The 19,267-nt window shown below is 41.3% G+C and overlaps 1 protein-coding gene across 7 annotated transcripts in view; it reads left to right on the top strand.

Moving 5' to 3' along the window:
* Nucleotides 1–19,267, top strand: part of scaper (S-phase cyclin A-associated protein in the ER) — a 203,992-nt gene that overhangs the window by 43,997 nt on the left and 140,728 nt on the right. For 5 of the 7 annotated variants that reach the window (XM_062991980.1, XM_062991994.1, XM_062991972.1 and 2 more), the window contains 6 exons: nt 5,778–5,878; nt 8,238–8,354; nt 11,342–11,469; nt 14,343–14,581; nt 15,094–15,390; nt 19,050–19,217. In XM_062991980.1, the coding sequence (XP_062848050.1) occupies nt 5,778–5,878; nt 8,238–8,354; nt 11,342–11,469; nt 14,343–14,581; nt 15,094–15,390; nt 19,050–19,217 (1,050 nt within the window). The remainder of the gene's footprint in view (nt 1–5,777; nt 5,879–8,237; nt 8,355–11,341; nt 11,470–14,342; nt 14,582–15,093; nt 15,391–19,049; nt 19,218–19,267) is intronic. The other 2 variants (XM_062992001.1, XM_062992014.1) reach the window with 1 other exon arrangement.

Here is a 19,267-nt window from a genome sequence, read left to right as displayed (position 1 = left end):
GTCCTTTTCTGTTCCAGCATGAATATGCCCAGATGCATTAAAAATGGTGCTATGGGGCATTCTTTCTTTTTTTTTTTTCTATTTTATTTTTGCATTTTCTCCCATTTTCACCCAATTTAGCATAGTCAATTTGTCTTCCGCTGCTGGGGGATTCCTGATTGCAGTTGATGTGGGTATATTGCTGCTCACGCCTCCTCTGACCCGTGCGCAGCCCTTTGCGGAACCCTTTTTAACCTATGAGCTCTGCACAGGTGCCTCTCTATCTGCCAATCAGGGTCATTACACAGCGTTTGAAGACCCCACCCACATGGTCCGGTCACCCCGTCCTAGCAGAGCCGTGTCTGTCTGCACTGCCAATTATGCCTGCTAGATGGCGTTCAGCTGACTGGTGGCCACGCCGAGTTTCGAACCGAGAACTTCAGAATCTCGGTGCTGGTGTGCTAGCGGAATATTCCGCTGCGCCACCTGGGTGCCGCTGAAAAGCATTATTGGATGAGTTTGGTGTGGAAAAACTTGACTGGCCCACACAGAGTCCTGAATTAATCTGAACTAGAACAGAGGCTGCCTGGCCCTCTCATTTAACATCAGTGTCTGAGCTCACAAATGCTCTTCTGGATGCATGGACAAAAATCCCACAGACACCCTTCAGAAGTTTGTAGAAAGCCTTCCCACAAGAGTGGAAGCTGTTATAGCTGCAAAGGGAGGACCAACTCCATATCAATGCCAATGGATTTAAAATGAGATGTCCTAAAAGCTGTAGATGTAATGTGCAGGTGTCCTAAAACTTTGTCCATATAGTGTATACAACGATATAACATGAATATGTTTGTGTGTATATGTTACAAGCATCTATACTTAAATAACTGCTATATATACTTATATACAAGTTGCTGCTATTCTTGTTACGTGGTATCCTTGTGAAATTTATATTAATGTACTGGACTAGTAATCATAGAGTTACTGGTTTATGCCCCATGACTGCCAGGATGTCACTTTTGGGCACTTGAGCAAGGCCCTTAACCTCCAATTGCTTAGTCAGTATACTGTCACAGTATTTTCAGTCGCTTTGGATATAAGTGTCTGCTAAATGCTGAAAATGTAAATGTAAATATTCCGTTAGAACCAAATCACTGTGTTAATAACCTCAATTTTTATTAAACTGGATGAAAAGGAAGGTTAATAAAGACAATTCAGTGGCATTCAATGCCATTTACAGAGGCCTGTCCTCAACAGTACTGATCACCTTAAGGATGAATGGGCACAAATTCAGGGGTCCATATACTTTTGACTATTGTGTATGTATTTACGGGGCAGTGGTAGCCTAGTGAGTAGAGCTTTGGGTTATCAATTGGAAGATTGTTGGTTTAAATCCAGCTTCTGCTATGTAGCCACTGTTGGGTACTTGAGCAAGGCCCTTAACCCTATCTGCTCCAGGGGTGCCGTGCAATGGCTGACCCTGCGCTCTGACTCTTGCCTCCAAAAAGCTGGGGTGTGCGGGAGTCTTGTGAGGCAGATTGTGATGTCATAGTAGCTGTTCCCTGTAAGGATGAACCTGTGAGCTGTTGACCAGCCCTAATCTGTAGTCTTTTGCTGTAGACGTATTTCACTAGCCTCACTCCTTTATTAACTAAATGCACCTTGAAGCTTTCTTCTCAATTAGCCCTCCCACCAGCCCACCCATCAATCTTGTCCACGTCTGTTTCACAGCATTTCCTCCTTCGTTCTGCCCGCTGTGTATTTAGATCAGCAGGACTTCAATGCATCTCAACACCGCTTAACATCTCTGTTAACACCTAAAGCCTGATTTTCAGTTGAAATACTTAGCTTTGGATGAACAGTCCATTTGACTGTATTTTGTAGTGCAAGCCTAAGCTAGTTCTTTAAGCTTGTAAATGTAGACTAGCATTTCTGTATGACCCTGAGGATTAATGGTAGGGTTCAGGACTAGCCTGGCCCTGTTGTCACATCTTGCAGAGCTGCTTTGGTGAAAGTTTCTTTTGCTAGACCAGGGTTGAAGGTCTGTGATAATCCAGGCTGGAGCAGCAGTCCACAATGAAATTTTGCTATGTGTCTTTGTTTAGGCTCTGGGATTCCCTAGGGTCACCCTCCCTCCTGCAGATCGAATGTCATGCAGACAATGAGATGCCGTCATTCGCCTCGCTCTCTTCACCAGTAACTAGAAATGATTAGAGCCTCAATCAGATTTGCCAGCCCCTTCTTGCTAAACTAATTGGTAATTTCAGCCGCACCTCTTATGGGGGACCAGTGAGGCAGCAAAGAGTGCTGAAGGTTTTTTTTTCTACCTTTTGTCCCATCTTGTTCTTTGTGAATGGACTGATTCCCCGACTGGGTTCTACTCACTGTGACCCTTCCTTGGTGCCCTAGCCTGTTTGTCTGCTAGAGATGGAGTTGGTGGGGGCATGGTTTAGGGTTACAGCAGCCCCTCTATTGGCCTAAGGAGCAAGACCTCCACTGGGGCACCAGTACGTCTTTGCACCCTGTCCCTTCTGAGTAGCTTCAGTGAAAGAGCTTACAGATCAGCTGTACAGGTCTGTGTTTGTGTCCCATGACGGACTCACAGCTCACATTCACCTGAGACAGAGAGGTGGGGTGGGAAACCAGCCTTGCTTCTTATTGTGTATTTAAAACTTTTTGGGTCAGATTGAAATACAAACCTTATTTACAGAAAAGCTTTGATGGGTTGCGAAATGCAACGGAAACAAGAATCTGTGATTTGTTCATTGTTATAACTTTATTTATTAACAAAAGACTAAAAATTTCAGTCAGTTCAAAAAGAACATTTCCCAACAAAAGATTGTGAATACAGTTATTTAGGTCTTTTACCTTATATGGTTCATAATATTATAAAGATTCTGGGAATACAGTCCAAAGACATGCAAGTGAGGGGAATTGGAGATACAAAAATGTCCATGACTGTGTTTGCTATTAAACTTGTGAACTGATGAATCTTGTGTAATGAGTAACTATCTGTTCTGTCACAAGTCACAAAATACGAGTCCGAGTCAAGTCACGAGTCTTTAGGCTAGAGTTCGAGTCAAGTCACGAGTCTTTAGGCTAGAGTCTGAGTCAAGTCAAGAGTCTTTAGGCTAGAGTCCGAGTCAAGTCACGAGTCTTTAGGCTTGAGTTCGAGTCAAGTCACGAGTCTTTAGGCTAGAGTCTGAGTCAAGTCAAGAGTCTTTAGGCTAGAGTCCGAGTCAAGTCACGAGTCTTTAGGCTTGAGTCCGAGTCAAGTCAAGAGTCTTTAGGCTAGAGTCTGAGTCAAGTCACGAGTCTTTACGCTAGAGTCCCGAGTCAAGTCACAAGTCAATATAATATACACAAAACATATATTGGAAATGTAGCGTAGAAATAAACTAATAAAATAAAAATAAAAGAAAAGAAATAAAATAATATTTAAGTTCAGATTAAAAACAAACCTTTCAACCATTAACGCCAATTCTGTAGGAGCGTTCCATTCAGTGCACTACGTAGGGTATTCCACCATTTAAAGTAAGATTCCAATCCAAAGGTAACGAAAATGTTCAAATGAAGTGAACTTCAAACTGTGTAGGGAGTAGGGAGCGACGATTCATTACTACGCCGGAAGCTGGCTGTAACATATACCCATTGCGTGTGTTGCGGGTTAAGACGGCCGGAGCATTATTAGAGAGCAGAATATTTATAATAATAATTAGATATACTGTACATATAATTGTGACACGTAACTAATGTTAACACATGCTGATGCTAGGGACTGTCGTGTACGAGTCATTTTTTTGCGAGTCATAAGTCGAGTCCAAGTAATTTGAAACGAATCCAAGTCGAGTCTAAAGTCGCTGTGTTTCGACTTACGTGCGACTCCGGCTCGAGTCACAGACATTAACCGATTGTGTGCATTGTGGGTTAAGACGGCCGGAGCATTATCAGTGAGCAGAATATTTATAATAATAATAATAATTAGATATGCATATAATTGTCACACGTAACTAATGTTAACACATGCTGACGCTAGGGATTCTTGTTGTGTACGAGTCATGAGTCGTAAAACATGACGTTAAAATCCTAACAAATAAATAACACAGTCCATCGCTGCATAAAAAATGCAACCTGAAACTCTAATATGGTAATCTCAGATGAAATTAAAAAGACAGCGGAGACTTGTGCTGTGGTGAGATGAGCCCAGTTTCAGTGTGTTTTTGGGGGGAAAACAGACGCTGCATTCACTGCGCCAAAAATGAGAAGGACCAGACTGTTATCAGTGAATGTGCAAAAACCAACATCCGTAATGGTACTGAGGCGATACCTAGATAAAAATTGATCCCTGCAACACACTCAAAAAGCTGAGACAGAGGCATGTTTACCACTGGGTTACATCACCTTCAAGATACTACAAGATACTACAACCCCAAATAAGAAAAAGTTGGAACAGTATAAAAGATGCAAAAAATACTAGAAAGTATGCAGTATTTCTAACATTTACATTAACTTATTTTACTGCAGACAGTATGAACCCAAGTTTATGTTTTGTCTGGTCACGTTATTTTATTTGTTAATATACATTTATTCGGGGAATTTAGGGCTAGTAATGAGGGGATGTCAACAGGTAATTTAGTACAAAAGCAACATCCCGGAAAGGCTGAGTCTTTGAGGCGCAAAGATGGGCAGATTATCTCAGTTTGTCAACAAATGTGTGTGAAAATGATTGAAATGTTTAAAAACAATGAACCTCAAAGAAAGATTGGAAAGGATTTGCACAGTTTGTTCTCTACAGTGCTTAATATCAATAAACGATTCAGGAAATCTGGACAAATTTCAATGCGTAAAGAGAAAGGGCGCAAGCTTAAGTTGAACGCCCATGATCTTCGATCCCTCAGACAGCACTGCATCAAGAACCATCATTAATCAATAGCTAATATAACAACATGGTCAAGGAATTAACGTGGCAAACCTTTGTCAAGCACTACAATACATAATTACATTCACAAAAACTTTACTGTGCAAAGATAAGCCTTGAGTTAACCATGTCCAAAAGTGGCGTTAAGTTCTCTATGCTCAAAGGCATCTTGCATGGACCATCACACAGTGGAAACGTGTATTGTGGTCAGGCGGATCATTGTTTCATTTCTTTTTTTGGAGAAAATAGACCAAGGTTGAAAAGGACCACCCAGACTGTTATCAGCAACAAGTCCATACGCCAGGGTCTGTCATGGTATGGGGCTGTGTCAGTGCCCCTGGCAAAGGTCATTTACACTTCTGTGATGGCAGCATTAATGCAGAAATAAAGAAATGCTTTACTGTCCCAACTTTGTTGGAAGGTGTTGCAGACCTGAAATGCAGGAATGGATGTTTATTAATAAATGAAATGAAGTTGACCAGACAAAGCATGAAATATTTTTGTTTCACACTGTCTGCAATGAAATAAAAGTATTTAGCATTTTCCATACTGTCCCAACTTTTCTGCTTTAGGGATGTAAATAAAATTGATCAGGCATCAAGTACCCCTTCTGCTTTCCAACAATGTTCGATGCTGCTGAAATTTGATCAGATTCTAAGAACATAATTCCTCTGTTTTGAAAAACCTCAAATGCCACTGTGTTGACCTGTTAATGTTTCACTTGATCACTATGAATGACTGAATTGCTTTTGGTCTGCAGTGTCAATGCGCTGCTGTTCTCGCATCATGAATCACCTAATTAGTCTGTTGATCCAAAATTCATCTTAGTCATCAGATACTGTACATCTTAAACTGAATGTGTCATGTCTGTGCTTTATTCCAGGAAGTGCTGATGATGTTGGACAACTATGTACGAGATTTTAAAGCTCTCATTGACTGGATTCAGCTGCAGGAGAAGCTGGAGAAAACTGATGCCCAGAACAGGTGATCTGCACCACACAGGCACATCGGGGACTCTTTTACATCAGTGCTCCGGTTGTAGCATCTCATGCTGGATCAATAAGGACAGCTGTAATTTAAGGGGATCTGCCAGTTTATTGGTTTCTCTTTAACTGAATGGCTGAAATTACCACAACACCAACACAATAAATTGATTAGGGTATAAACCTGAGCTTTTAAGTTGCATCTCAGATTAGCCAAGACTCTCTGTTTAATCTTTGTATGCACTCTTTTATTTTAGTAGGGAGTGTAATTTACACTTTACTGCTAAGTGAAACATATTGCTACATGGATTTTTCATTCCAGCAATCATAGGATTCTTTAGAATCTTAAGTGATAAAATATACACCGATGAGGCATAATATTATGACCTATTATTCTAATATTGTGTTGGTCCCCCTTTTGCTGCCAAAACAGTCCTGACCCGTCGAGGCATGTAGTCTGACACCTTTCTATCAGAACCAGCATTAACTTCTTTAGCAATTTGAGCTACAGTAGCTCGTCTGTTGGATCGGACCACACGGGCCAGCCTTTGCTCCCCATGTGCATCAATGAGCACGCTGACCACTTTTGATAGATACTGACCACTGCAGACCGGGAACACTCCACAAGAGCTGCAGTTTTGGAGATGCTCTGACCGAGTCGTCTAGCCATCACAATTTGGCCCTTGTCAAACTCGCTCAAATCCTTACGCTTGCCCATTTTTCCTGCTTCTAACACATCAACTTTGAGGATAAAATGTTCACTTGCTGCCTAATATATCCCACCCACTAACAGGTGCCGTAATGAAGAGATAATCAGTGTTATTCACTTCACCTGTCAGTGGTCATAATGTTATGCTTAGTCGGTGTATCACCTACATGATAGGTTATCTTGCTCATCAACAAGACGTTTTCGGAACTAGAACTTCCACTTGCTGGATTTTTATGGTGTAAAATCTAGGCCTAGGCTTAAACAAACACCGACTTCAAGTGTTGCTACATAAACAAGGTGCTCTTATGGATAATCCATGTTATATTTGGCACATTGAACAGCTGAGGATGATTTTTAAAAGCTAAGGAAAGTAAATAAAGTGGTGAATTGTAGTCAAAGGTGGGAATGAATGCCCACTTTTCCATATTTTCAAATAAAACCCTTAGGAATAGGTTTGCTCTATCTCAAGCTGAAATACTCAATGGTAAATTGGTATTTGGTAAATGGTAAATAAATCTTTTTTTTGCATTATTAGTGATTTACCTGCATGCTTACTAAATCTGAAAAAAGCATTACTAGCAAACTTTTAGTTTCAGTGTGCAAATATTATGGTGACTGGGCAAACTGCAAATATTGTAATTGTTGGCTGTCTTGTAATTGCACCTGATGAGTATTTTGTTATTTGCCTTGTTTTTGAACTGTTTGCGAAGGCTGGTTTGCACAAAGAATCCCGGCTCAGGTTTATTTATTCATTTATTTTTTAAGGATAAAATATCAAATATACACCTATCAGCCATAACATTAAAACCACCTCCTTGTTTCTACACTCACTGTCCATTTTATCAGCTCCACTTACCATATAGAAACACTTTGTAGTTCTACAATTACTGACTGTAATCCATCTGTTTCTCTGCATGCTTTCATGATGTTCTTCAAGGGTCAGGACCCCCACAGGGCCACTACAGAGCAGGTATTATTTGGGTGGTGGATGATTCTCAGCACTGCAGTAACAATGACATGGTGGTGGTGTGTTAGTGTGTGTTGTGCTGGTATGAGTGGATCAGACACAGCAGCGCTGATGGAGTTTTTAAACACCTCATTGTCACTGCTGGATTGAGAATAGTCCACCAAACAAAAATATATCCAGCCAACAGCACCCCGTGGGCAGCGTCCTGTGACTACTGATAAAGGTCTAGAAGATGACCAACTCAAACAGCAGCAATAGATGAGCGATCGTCTCTGACTTTACATCTACAAGGTGGACCAACTAGGTAGGAGTGTCTAATAGAGTGGACAGTGAGTGGACACGGTATTTAAAAACTCCAGCAGCACTTCTGTGTCTGATCCACTCATACCAGCACAACACACACTAACACACCACCACCATGTCAGTGTCACTGCAGTGCTGAGAATGATCCACCACCTAAATAATACCTGCTCTGTAGTGGTCCTGTGGGGGTCCTGACCATTGAAGAAATTTTCAGTAATTGTAGAAATACAAAGTGCTTCTATATGTTAAGTGGAGCTGATAAAATGGACAGTGTGTGTAGAAAAAAGGAGGTTGTTTTAATGTTATGGCTGATCAGTGTATGGTATTGTTTCAGAGGAAAACGATTCTAATCTGTGTTAATTGTTTAATTGATTTTTCTAGACCCACATCTTTGGCGTGGGAGGTTCGCAAGATGTCCCCAGGACGCCATGTCAAATCCAGTCCTTCGATCGACCGACTCGTTCCTTCTCCGAACGTTCGCCGCTCACTTAATTTTGGGTAAGGCCCTTTCAGGTCTCTTCTCTGTAGTGATCTCACCACTGTTTTCACAAGAAACCAGACCACTGGTTCTCTCTTTGCAAAAAGTCCAACTCCGAGTTGAACCACAGCTCATAATCCTATCATACTTCTCACTAATTGAGACCGTATTCTCGCTTAGCAAACAATGCCTAATGCTCGCGGTGGGGAGTTTCCACTTCCTACATTAACGCTTGATATTTGTCTTGCTCCATTAATGTGTGTGTGGTTTTTACTGGTAGTGTAAAAGGAAGGAGATTGATAATTCAATTAAAATGGTACTGAATAGCTAAATTAAGAAATCAATAGCAGATATGATACATAGAGAGGCCTGGACCAAAGCTGGAGAGAAGATACTCATTGTCTAGAAGGTCTGCAGTAGCTGTGAGATCGATCAGTGAAGCCCAAGCATTTGTTTAATGTGATTTTGGTCCGGGTTTTTCCGTGGCTTCGCTCATAGACAGTGAGAGGTGCAGATATGAGTGTGGTTGAAGACTGCTGAAGCATGAAGTTCAATACCTGCATTACACTGTAATCGGATGCCGCAGGAAATGGATATTGATCAGGCCGTGGGGATGTTAGGCTGACCCAGGAGCTGCTGTCTGAATCATCTAGCTGCTCTGATGCAGGATGTTTGGAGTGCCCATGTGCTCCTGTTACCACTGACTGTTCTCAGAGCAGAACATCAAAGTTGCCATCTGTTTGTCTTTAAACTGTACAGCGAGGCGGCACGGTGGCTCAGTGGATAGCACTGTCGCTTCACAGCAAGAAGGTCCTAAGTTCGATCCCCAGGTGGGGTGGTCCGGGTCCTTTCTGTGTGGAGTAGGTTTCCTCCAGGTGCCTCGGTTTCCTCCCACAGTTCAACAACATGCAAGTGAGGTGAATTGGAGATACTAAATTGTCCATGACTGTGTTTGACATTAAACTTTGTAACCAGTAGCTACCGTTTCTGTCATGGATGTGACCAAAGTGTAAAACATGACGTTAAAATCCTAATAAACAAATAAACATAAACTGTACAGTGAAATACATATCAGATATTTATCTGTTTTCGCCGTCATCTTATTTATACACACATATTGTATACAGTAGAACAAGCTACTGTGTTCCCATTACAGCAAATAATGGGCAAACGTAGCACCTTCAGTGGACTGACAAGTGAAGTATTAAACAATAAAACTTCAGTTGAGGCCATTTTAACAAAGTACCAATCCAAGAGCCAGAAAAAATGATAGGGCTGAATCTGGCCCACTAGCTCTAATGTAAACCATTAATAACAAGCTCACAGTTGTGAATTTGCATGTTACATATGTGTGCTCATATACCAAGTGGTGTTTTCACAATACAAAGCAGTCTGAACTATAACACTCATCCTGAACAGGGCACCAGTCTGTTCCAGGGCATTACTTACTCACCCATTCACTTGCTCCCTTGAAACATAAAATTGAATCAATCAAAGAATCAAATATTGCATTGTATAGGTGCAATATTTTAAGATAATTGTAACAAAATAATTAATTTATGGACACAACCTGCTATGCACCACTTTATGTCACTAGTGATTATGGAATATTGTAAGAAATGTTTTCCTGGCAACCAATGGCCCTCCATTACCAATCATTGTTTAAATACTACAGCATATTTAAGTGGGTTGCACTGTCACAACACAGCAAGAAGGTCCTGGGTTCGATCACCTGGTGGGGCGGTCCAGGTCCTTTCTGTGTGGAGTTTGCATGTTCTCCCCGTGTCTGTGTGGGTTTCCTCCCACAGTCCAAAGACATGCAGTTAGGTTAATAGGAGATATAAAATTGTCCATGACTGTGTTTGACATTTAAACTTGTGAACTGATGAATCTTGTGTAACGAGTAACTACCGTCTCTGTCATGAATGTAACCAAAGTGTAAAACATGACGTTAAAATCCTAATAAATAAATAAATAAACAAACAAGGCATTGCAAATTGGTTCTGTTAACGTGACAATAAGTTAATTGTATTTTAAAGGCCTTCCCAGTCACCAGATCTAAATGTAATATAGCACATTTGAGACGTTATAGAAAAGATTTGCAGCCTGAATGTGCAGACAAATTTGCAGCAGTTATGTCTTTCAGTCATGCCAGATTTGACCAAAATGAACCAAAAGGCTTGTGCAATCCATGCTACAAAAATGTGGCTGCTCCATGAGCAGGAAGGGGATTGTTTTCCAACCAAGTAGTGTTATTGTGTTCCTAATAGAGTGGCTAGTTTTCATTACATTCAATAGAACTGACATTAAAATAATAAAAGCTAATCACATTTATTTATATACTGTAAAGAGGTCCTTTCTGTGTGGAGTTTTCATGTTTTCCCCGTGTCTCCGTGGGTTTCCTCCGGGAGCTCCGGTTTCCTCCCACAGTCCAAAGACATGAAAGTGAGGTGAATTGGAGATACAAAATTGTCCATTGTCCATTAAACTTGTGAACTGATTAATCTTGTGTAACCAGTAGCTACCTGTTCTGTCATGAATGTAACCAAAGTGTGTAAACATGACATTAAAGACCTTATAAATAAATAAATACATTTATATACTGTGATGAAGTCCTATTAAAACATTTATTTAGAATCCCTGATTCTTAATAATGAATGGAATATCCCTTGAATGGGAAGAGACATACAGTGAAAGCTGCAGCAGCAAGTTCACCGGAACAAGCGTTGACAATTTAAATATTATACCAATATCATTCAGTTGCTACACAATGCATCTTAGTACTGGTATCCCATGCACCTTAACACACAACCTATATAAAAACTCCCAAACTCTGTTCTACCCATATATCTTTGTTCTAACAGGGTTCTGGCAGATTTATGTTCTTAGACAGTTGTCTGCTTGTACTAGAGTAAGAAAATATTTTCTGAGGAAGCACTGCTGTATGTTGCTCTTGATAAGAGTGTCTGCTAAATGTTGTGTGTGTGTGTGTGTTTTACTTTTACAGAGGTCCTCCTCCCACTCTCGCTGTAGCACGTCTTTCTCACTCTGGACTTAGCTGGGCTGACCGGGTCAAATGCTCACAGGCCCTGCCTGTGACCAGCCAGAGTACATCAGGCCCAACAGAGAAACCAGGTAAGATACAAATCCTAAACAAACCTGTTTACTCTATATGCAAAAACACTTGAAAGAATTGGAAGTTGTAGTAGGGCAGCTGTAGCCTAGTGGATAAGTTACTGGATCAGTAATCAGAAGGTTGCCGGTTCAAGCCTCACCACTGTCAGGTTGCCACTGTTGGGCCCTTGAGCAAGGCCCTTAACCCTCAATTGCTTAGATTGTATACTGTCACAACTGTAAGTCGCTTTGGATAAAAGCGTCTGCTAAATGCTGAAATGTAATTACTCCTGATGAGTTCTAAGATATTAATATATTGTTACTTGTATTTATGATGACTAGGTCCAGTCATTAAATTACACTCATAAATTGAATGATAGAATAAATTGAAGCTGCAATACACAGCACGCCTACCTTAATACAGTAGACCCTTGACTTACGGATTTAATTGGTTCAGACGGGCTGTTCTGAAGTCAAAATTTTCGTACCTATTTTTCCCATAAGAAATAATGTAAATAGAATTTATCCGTGCCAGACCTCCCAAACCACCCCCTTACCTAACCTTTCTAATGTCTTAAATGGTCTTTTTTGTTATAAATACAGGTATATTTCCCTTAAATCTTAAATTATAGAATAGACATTCCTGTAATAAACAATAATAAACAATACACAGTAGTACTGTACATGAAACACACACCACATTTCAGTACAGTACGTGTGCTGTACCATACACCGTAATACGTTTCCTTCTTTTTTTATAAAATGTATCTACCAGAAACAACAACTCTCATATTTCTCTATTATTTCCTTCTTTATTTCAACAATATTGTATTTTGTAGGTGTAATTGTACGAAAGAAAGAATACTTTACTGATCTGAATTCCTTCTTTTCTCTCACTCACTGTCCCCTCTGTCTGATACACAGTGACAGCTACTGGCAGGAGTAATTATACAACAGCAAATGTAATAGATTTTTTTCATTTTCTCAGCTCTGCGCTCTCTCTGCACCTTCTTTGGGGACATTTTAATATAGAATTTTACAAAATATAAAGAAAACACCAGAAAACACCGTTTGCTGTACAAATGTTCACTCACTGTATATATACAGGGGTTGGACAAAATAACTGAAACACCTGTCATTTTAGTGTGGGAGGTTTCATGGCTAAATTGGACCAGTCTGGTGGCCAATCTTCATTAATTGCACATTGCACCAGTAAGAGCAGAGTGTGAAGGTTCAATTAGCAGGGTAAGAGCACAGTTTTGCTCAAAATATTGCAATGCACACAACATTATGGGTGACATACCAGAGTTCAAAAGAGGACAAATTGTTGGTGCATGTCTTGCTGGCGCATCTGTGACCAAGACAGCAAGTCTTTGTGATGTATCAAGAGCCACGGTATCCAGGGTAATGTCAGCATACCACCAAGAAGGACAAACCACATCCAACAGGATTAACTGTGGACGCAAGAGGAAGCTGTCTGAAAGGGATGTTCGGGTGCTAACCCGGATTGTATCCAAAAAACATAAAACCACGGCTGCCCAAATCACGGCAGAATTAAATGTGCACCTCAACTCTCCTGTTTCCACCAGAACCGTCCGTCGGGAGCTCCACAGGGTCGATATACACGGCCGGGCTGCTATAGCCAAACCTTTGGTCACTCGTGCCGATGCCAAAAGTCGGTTTCAATGGTGCAAGGAGCGCAAATCTTGGGCTGTGGACAATGTGAAACATGTATTGTTCTCTGATGAGTCCACCTTTACTGTTTTCCCCACATCCGGGAGAGTTACGGTGTGGAGAAGCCCCAAAGAAGCGTACCACCCAGACTGTTGCATGCCCAGAGTGAAGCATGGGGGTGGATCAGTGATGGTTTGGGCTGCCATATCATGGCATTCCCTTGGCCCAATACTTGTGCTAGATGGGCGCGTCACTGCCAAGGACTACCGAACCATTCTGGAGGACCATGTGCATCCAATGGCGGTGCCGTGTATCAGGATGACAATGCACCAATACACACAGCAAGACTGGTGAAAGATTGGTTTGATGAACATGAAAGTGAAGTTGAACATCTCCCATGGCCTGCACAGTCACCAGATCTAAATATTATTGAGCCACTTTGGGGTGTTTTGGAGAAGCGAGTCAGGAAACGTTTTCCTCCACCAGCATCACGTAGTGACCTGGCCACTATCCTGCAAGAAGAATGGCTTAAAATCCCTCTGACCACTGTGCAGGACTTGTATATGTCATTTCCAAGACGAATTGACGCTGTATTGGCCGCAAAAGGAGGCCCTACACCATACTAATAAATTATTGTGGTCTAAAACCAGGTGTTTCAGTTATTTTGTCCAACCCCTGTATATAGAGAGAGATGCTGAGTCAACTTGTTCGTGACGTCACGTGTTTCGCGAATTTCGGTTCGTATTCCGAAATTTGTTCGTACGTTAAGTTAAATCGCTAGGTAGATTGCTCGTAACCCGAAATGTTCGTATGGTAAACCATTTGTAAGTCGACTGTAGTTGAATGTAAACCCAGAACATCCAGAGATAGTTTGAGGCTCTGTCTCAAATACAAAAATACTCGTCTGTCTTTTGACCCCCCCCCCTCGTCCACAGAATTGGTTGTGAGTTTTTCAAACTCACTTACCTAAATAGTGTTTTTAGCTGCTTTAGACTTCAACATCTTGGACTGCTTTATAGTGCAAACCCTAAAGTTAGATTTTTACAGCAAATTGCATATTTCAAAGGAAAAGGCTCATTTCACATGATTTTTTCACATGATTTTCACAGCCATGAATTAGGCAGGGCCTTAACTATAACATATACAAAGTTTTTTTAAGAGTTAATAAGGATTTTGATAATTTAAATTGATCTTGTCACATATGATGTGTCTGTCAACAGGTAAAAAAGATGCTGAGGGTTGGGAGACTGTGCAGCGTGGCCGTTCCATGAAACCTCGTGCCACCGCAATGGTGGCAAAGGTCAGTCCTGTCCTGGCCCACGTCAACTCCAAAGATGTGAGCAATAAGGAGAACCAGCAGGTACAGGACAAAGCGCAGAAGCCAGAGGAGCAGCGGCGGGACAGCACTCCTGTTCCACCAGAGCAAAAGCCTGAGTGTGAGAAGGCCTCTGTCCTCGAGGTACTGACGTCAACTAGCAGCCTCCACCATCCATCAATAATTCAGGAGCAGAGGGAAGAGTTGAGGGTTCTGAAATCTAAGAGTGGTTTGTCCACCCTCTCTGTTTGTGTTTTGGGCTGTGTTCATAGACGAACAGTCCAGACAGGGCCATATCAGTTGAGCAGGCATTGATTTTGTGCATACATAGCAAGACCACAGAGTTCGAAATATCATATGTGGTCTTATGAAATATGTATAGAATCTGTTATGCGGTGCACTTAAGCTTACACGCGTACCCAACAGTGCGCTAGCTGTTTTACAAGAATTGATTCAATTAGTCTTGTGCATGTTTGATTTTGTGTGCACTTGATGTGTATATGGCATGCAATTGCATTAGCTTCCCTGCATGTTGTGTTTCCTCAGCTGTGCTGTTTCTGTTCTTCACACCATCACCTTCCATGAAGGTCCCTGAGAAGAAGTGCTGACATAATGCATGTTTGTAATTGTGTGTGTACATGTGTGTGTTAATGCAGCCCCCATCAGACAGTGATCAGGAGCCAGAGCAGTGTATGTCACCGCTTATGCCTAAGTCCACTCCGGCTCCTTGCTCCCCCCAAACCCAAACTCTAGATATAGATCCTTCTCCATCATCTCCCCAGCATGAAGAGCTAGGGTTGGTTGGAGGGAAGCAAGAGCCGGTGGGGGCATCGAGCAGGGTCACCACACCATCTGCTGCCGAGGAAGAAGCAGCAGGGCCGACAGCAGAGACCCATATTCCCCTGGCGGTGGTGAAACTGGAGAGCATGCTGGACCCTACGGAGTTTACCACTGTGAGTTTTGAGAGACACAGGCTGGGACTACGGTTCTTGCCTAAACAGCATCAATTCCAAAAACATCCAGCCAGTGTGGCATCACTTCATGGCTAAATCCACCAAAGATTGACTAGTATAGAGTTTAGAGGGCTCCAGTGTGATGTACTCTGGTCATATCTTTTTTTTTTTTTTTTTTTTTTTTTTTTTAATGCATTTTCTCCTCACTTTCCTCACGATTTAGCGCACTCAATTTTGTCTTCCGCTGCTAAGAGATACCAGATTGCATCCAAAGAGAGCATGTTGCTGTACACGTGTACAGCCCTCCTCTTCTGCCAATCAGGGTCCTTACACAGCGTATGAAGACCCACCCACCAACACAGTCCGACCCCCACCCTGCAGATATGGTGGCCAATTAGTATCTGCTGCAGGCACTGCCAATTATGCTCGCCAGATGGCACCCAGCCGACCGGTGTCAACACCGAGTTTCGAACCAAGGAGTTCAGAAATTCGGTGCTGGTGCGCTAGCGGAATATTCCACCTGCACCACCTGGGCGCCCACTCTGGTCATAGTCAACAACTACAATAGATGTGTACAAAAGTCATTAGCATCTAGTTTTGCAATACACACGCATATAGTACTGTAGATTGTTTGGGTGGGCCATATTATGTAAAAAAAAAAAAATCTGCATTCAGTTTACAAATTTCAGAGGTTGCCAGGTTTTTCTTAAATAGATCTCATGGTGTATAAGCCTCTACATACAGGTTGTTCCCTTTCAATGAGCACCTTTCTTTAAGACAACAAAACTGGCCAATAGAAAATATGGAATGATGAAGCAAATTGCATGTTATGGATTAAATGTGTTGGGAATTATAGTGGGAATGCAGTATAATGAAGCAAACGTATTGATTGATGGATGGATTTAAATTTTTTTTTTAATTAACTCTTCTCTATGTCTTCGTATGTCTAAATACCATATATGGTTAGTCAGTGATTAGGTCTTTGGCCAAAGCCAAGTGTCTTGCTTTTTTGTGTTAATGACTTTCCCTACCCCATAGCTCATTATGTTACTCAGAGGTTTAGTAGATAAAGCCACATATGTTAAGTAAGAGATTTAGAAAAAAGCTTGGGATTTTAAAACTACAAATTCAGCTCCTTTATTTAGTGTTTCCTGAACCCCTTCTTGTTTTGATTGGTTGGATATTGTTAAGATAAGATAAGACTTTATTGATCCCCTTAGGGAAATTAACTAAACTTCCCTGGTGGACTTGGTTATTTGTTTTTTACCCGTTTCCATAGAGGTCAGAGTTTTATAGACAATTATTTAGGGCTCATTGCCATAACCTGTGGACAATTTTACTTAATAATGTGAAAATTATATTCTATTTATTACTGCCTAAATAAGAATTACACAAGTTAGCTCATGTGGCGTGTCAACTGTAAGAGCCATGCTCCTGGTAACGGCAGTGACCGAGTTCTAGGGGTTGGAATCCCAGGCTGGGCTCATAAATACAGAAGGCACATGATGTTACCTGAAGTTAGCCACTGGCAGTATGGGGGACATATTGGTGTACGCTCAGATAAATAGAAGGGTTGCAACAGAAAGAGCATCTGGCATAAAAGTATATGGGCCAAAGATCCACTGTGGCGACCCCTAACGCCAGCAGCTGAAACAAATCATTCATTCAACTAAGAATGACACATTTTGTCAGTCAGAGTCTTTATTTATATTCCAATTGACTCCTTCCGTTAAGTCAATTTTTTCTTTAACTTGGTGCTGCTTTCCCATCCTGTGCTTTTTTGTTCTGGTGCATACAACCTCTTAGGGTTTAATGAAAGCTTAACCCTCCCTCCTCTCTGCCTGAGTTACTGTCATCCATTTCTCAACAGCACACCAAGGCCTGTCTGAAACTATAGAGATGAATGGCACATAAATGGCCTTGAGGGAGTGCTATCTAAGGCCAATTCATGCAAGAAACCTGGTCTTGCTGCTACATAGGACCAGACACCGCCTTTCTGGGTGGCTGAGATAAGCCCAGCACTGTTTAGACTCCTGCCTGAGACTAACAGGCGCAGCGTTGAGAGAAATCTTTCCCTCATTATGCTCATTAGGATGAAGTGTCAGCCTGATCCAGTGCTGCTAGGCCTCCATCATCCTGAATGCTTGCTCTGAAACTGACACATGGCATACTGCTCACTCGCCAGGTTAAAAAACTGGGGTCAAGTGGTGGGGCCTGTAATAGTAGGAACCTGGATTCTTTTTCAAAATATTTCAATAATTTGCTAGTCAGCAAGTGCTCAACAGTCTCACAGGTGCAAATGCTGCTATAATGTCTCAGAGGAAAATCCATCATTGTGTTGTAAGCAGAATTATTGATGCTTTGTTTTAATTCTTCAGAGTTGCTAGTTGTATGTACACCCTTAGTGTAAAAAGTGTTTATAGGCTCTCAAAAACATTTGGGTTAAGCTGAGCAGTGTCTCATTAATTCAACCAGCATTGTGTAGTTCTGTTGTTCTCCAGAACAATTAACAAGACATGCAGGTCTTTTACAACTTTGTGACCTGTCAGGTTTAATGTTTTTCTGTTCTTCTTCTGGAGGGCATTGTCCTCAGAAATCTCTTAATGGCTTCAGCCTTTCATCTAAGTCAACATGCCTGTTTCAAAGAGTTTGGGGGTTTTAGCTTGTCTTTTGTTATTATTATAAAACATTGCACATTGTGCTCATGGTGGGATCTTTGCATGATGCACTCTTTGCATTTATGGCATTTTACAGATGCTTTTATCCATAGTGACTTACAGTACTTTGATAGTATAATGTCTAAGCAATTGAAGGTTAAGGGCCCAACAGTGACAACCCAACAGTGATGGGGATGAAGAACTAGCAACCTTTTGATTTCTAGTCCAGTACCTTAATTGCTAGGCTACAACTTTGCAATAGTAGAAAAAATACATTTCTTACGATTAGAGACTATTTGTCTTATTCGGGTGAATAAACGCCTAGGAGTTGTAGTTGCTGCATGGTTACACAAAAACATTGCTTGTATTGTAGGGTACATTATAAACCTTTTTGCACCGTGTAATGCTTATTGTAACAGTTACATCTACCATATAGTTTACATTGGTAGGTATGCAGTTATTGACAGTAGCTCTTCTGTTTCTAATGTGTAAACTGTCATTCGCCCATCTATCTAATAATAGTCCAAGTCCAAACATTAACAGCAAAAACATCAATAATATCCGATTGTGCTGGTGGCTTTTGAGGGGTCATTTCAGTTATCATCAGTACTTGTACTCCTAAAAAAAGTGAACATCAAGGCCAAGAAAATGGCTTACTTTTAAAGAGTGAACAGTAAGTGCTTACCTGGTAGGCCCTCTGATCATGTCCTCATCCTAATATGTGGATGTGCCCTGCATGACTTTGTTGCCATGTGTGTGGTTTTTGTGATTGATTGTGTTTCTGGTGCCTGCCTGTGTTTTGACTTTAGTCATGTTGTTTTCCTGCAATGTAAATACGTGGTCATAAATTCAGGAAAAGTTGATAGCTGTTTCCACCTTGCATAATATTGATTTGGTTTGTAATTGTGGAATGCTTTAAGACACTTGGCGTGGACAGCTTATCACTTTTTATGTATGTATTCAGTATGTAAGTGACTTGTGATTGTTGTGGCCTTTGTTCAGCCCCAGTCCATGGCTGAGGTTCTGGCTAAAAAGGAAGAGCTTGCAGATCGTCTGGAGAAGGCTAATGAGGAGGCCATTGCCAGTGCCATTGCTGAGGAGGAGCAACTCACCCGAGAAATCCAGGCAGAGAACAATGAACTAGAAAGGGACAAGGAGAGTGAATTATCCGTGAGGACCATACACATTATATCATTTCACTTCAGTGTCATAACAGTCTT

Source organism: Trichomycterus rosablanca, chromosome 1 (genome assembly GCF_030014385.1).
Source record: "Trichomycterus rosablanca isolate fTriRos1 chromosome 1, fTriRos1.hap1, whole genome shotgun sequence".
Classification (NCBI taxonomy): domain Eukaryota; kingdom Metazoa; phylum Chordata; class Actinopteri; order Siluriformes; family Trichomycteridae; genus Trichomycterus; species Trichomycterus rosablanca.
The sequence above is the reverse complement of the archived record's forward strand: the minus strand, read 5'-3'. Positions and strand labels throughout refer to the sequence as shown.